General features: G+C 63.4%; 1 protein-coding gene across 1 annotated transcript in view; it reads left to right on the top strand.

Moving 5' to 3' along the window:
• FAM189B (family with sequence similarity 189 member B) overlaps positions 1 to 1,481 on the top strand; it is a 3,866-nt gene extending 2,385 nt beyond the window's left edge. The window contains exons 10-13 of the mRNA XM_031064339.1: positions 2 to 27; positions 258 to 326; positions 820 to 1,070; positions 1,398 to 1,481. Of these exons, the coding sequence (XP_030920199.1) occupies positions 2 to 27; positions 258 to 326; positions 820 to 1,070; positions 1,398 to 1,481 (430 nt within the window). The remainder of the gene's footprint in view (position 1; positions 28 to 257; positions 327 to 819; positions 1,071 to 1,397) is intronic.
• Positions 1,482 to 1,724: the final 243 nt, after the last annotated feature.

Raw genomic sequence — 1,724 nt, 5'->3', positions numbered from 1 at the left:
CCGGCGTCCCGATGGCCGGCCGTGCTGGTAGGTGACAACGACCTCCGGGATGGGATGGGAGCGTGGCAGCGTGTGTGCGGTGCGGCAGGGATGTGCCGCAGGGTTTGGCTGCGGTTTTGTGCGGCCGGGTGGGATTAGAGCCAGTCTGGGAAGGAACGGGGGGAGCAGGGGAGGTCTGCTGGGCTGGGAGCAGGGGTGCTGGTGGATTTGTGCTGCCTGGGGTGTGCACAGCTCCTGAGGGCTCTCTCTGCTCCCAGCAGATTTCAGGGAAGTACTTTATACCAAAGCACTGGAGGACACCGTGTCTGACTCCTCCGCTGATACAGGTCAGGGCACTGGGGTGTACTGGGAGAGAAAAGGGGGCACGGGGGGGATGTCTGAAGCCCTCTGAGGATTGAGCTCACCCTGCTGGGGCTGGGACAGTGGGGACCAGTGGTGGGACTGCTCCTGCTGACTGGGGATGGGAGACAGCAGGACCCCAGGGCTCTGAGGATAGGTCTGCTGGGAGCAGCGTCCTGGGGTGTGGCAGTGGGGACAGGTCCATCAGGGCAGTGTCCCAGGTTTGATGGGATGGATCCATCAGAGCAGTGTCCTGGGCCTGACAGTGGGGACAGGTCCATCAGGGCAGTGTCCTGTGTCTGACAATGGGAACAAGTCCATCAGGGCACTGTCCTGTGTCTGATGATGAGGACAGGACTGCCAGAGCAGTGTCCTGTGTCTGACAATGGGAACAAGTCCATCAGGGCACTGTCCTGGGTCTGATGACGAGGACAGGACTGCCAGAGCAGTGTCCTGAGTGTGACAGCACCCACCCCGCAGGGCTGTGCTCCGAGGCCTGCCTGCTCCACCGTTCCCACTGTGACTCCCCGCCACTGCTCCGGGCTGGCTCCGTGGGGAAGAACAAGCTGCCACCCTCCAAGAAGGTGCCACAGCAGCTGTCAAAGACAGCCACCCGCTCCCTGGGGGACCTCAAGGGCTACCGGGGCACCCGTGGGCTGGTGGCCAGGTTCCTGCAGAGACCCAAGCGCAGCATGGAGGTGTCTGGGCACAGCTTCCACGGGCACAAACAGGTGGGTTCTGGAAGCTACAAGGGATGGGCAACTCTTCCTTCCCAGAGAACTCCCATCCACGCTCTCCCTCCCTTCTCTCCCCATCAACACCTCCACCCTGGCCCTTCCATTGTTTCGTTCCCCTGCTGCACCCCCGTTGTGTGGGCACCCTGGCTGCGGGCAGAGCGTTCTTCCTGCAGCACTGTTCTTGCCCAGCCCTTCCTGGGGGGCAGCTCCTTTTCCTTGATCCCCACTGGAGCCACGGGTGGGAAAATCATTCCTGTTGCAATGGCTTTGGCTTTGCCCCTGAGTCACTGCACCTGGAGGCAGCTGCTGGGACATCCCCAGAGCTCAGCTTTACCGGAGTCCTTGCGCAGCCCGGGAGGCCTCGACGGGAACCAACCTGTCCCAAATGCCAGTGTGGGCGTGTGATGCACGCCTCTGCCATCCCTGTCACCTCTGTCCTCCTGCCCCGTGTGCTGCCTGGCCGTGCTGGAGCGTGGGGGGATTGAGCACAGGGGAATGAGCACGGGAGGGTGGCACAGGCAGGGGTATCACAGGCAGGGGTGTCACAGGCAGCAGTGTCATGGGCAGGGGTGGCACGGGCAGGGCTGCCACGAGCAGGGGTGCCATGGGCAGCGGGGTCATGGCTTAGGGGGGTCACGGGCAGCGGCG

The sequence above is a fragment of the Geospiza fortis genome, unplaced genomic scaffold (assembly GCF_000277835.1).
Source record: "Geospiza fortis unplaced genomic scaffold, GeoFor_1.0 scaffold313, whole genome shotgun sequence".
NCBI classification, from domain to species: Eukaryota; Metazoa; Chordata; class Aves; order Passeriformes; family Thraupidae; genus Geospiza; species Geospiza fortis.
Note: the sequence above shows the minus strand (reverse complement) of the source record. Positions and strands in the feature narration are given on the sequence as shown.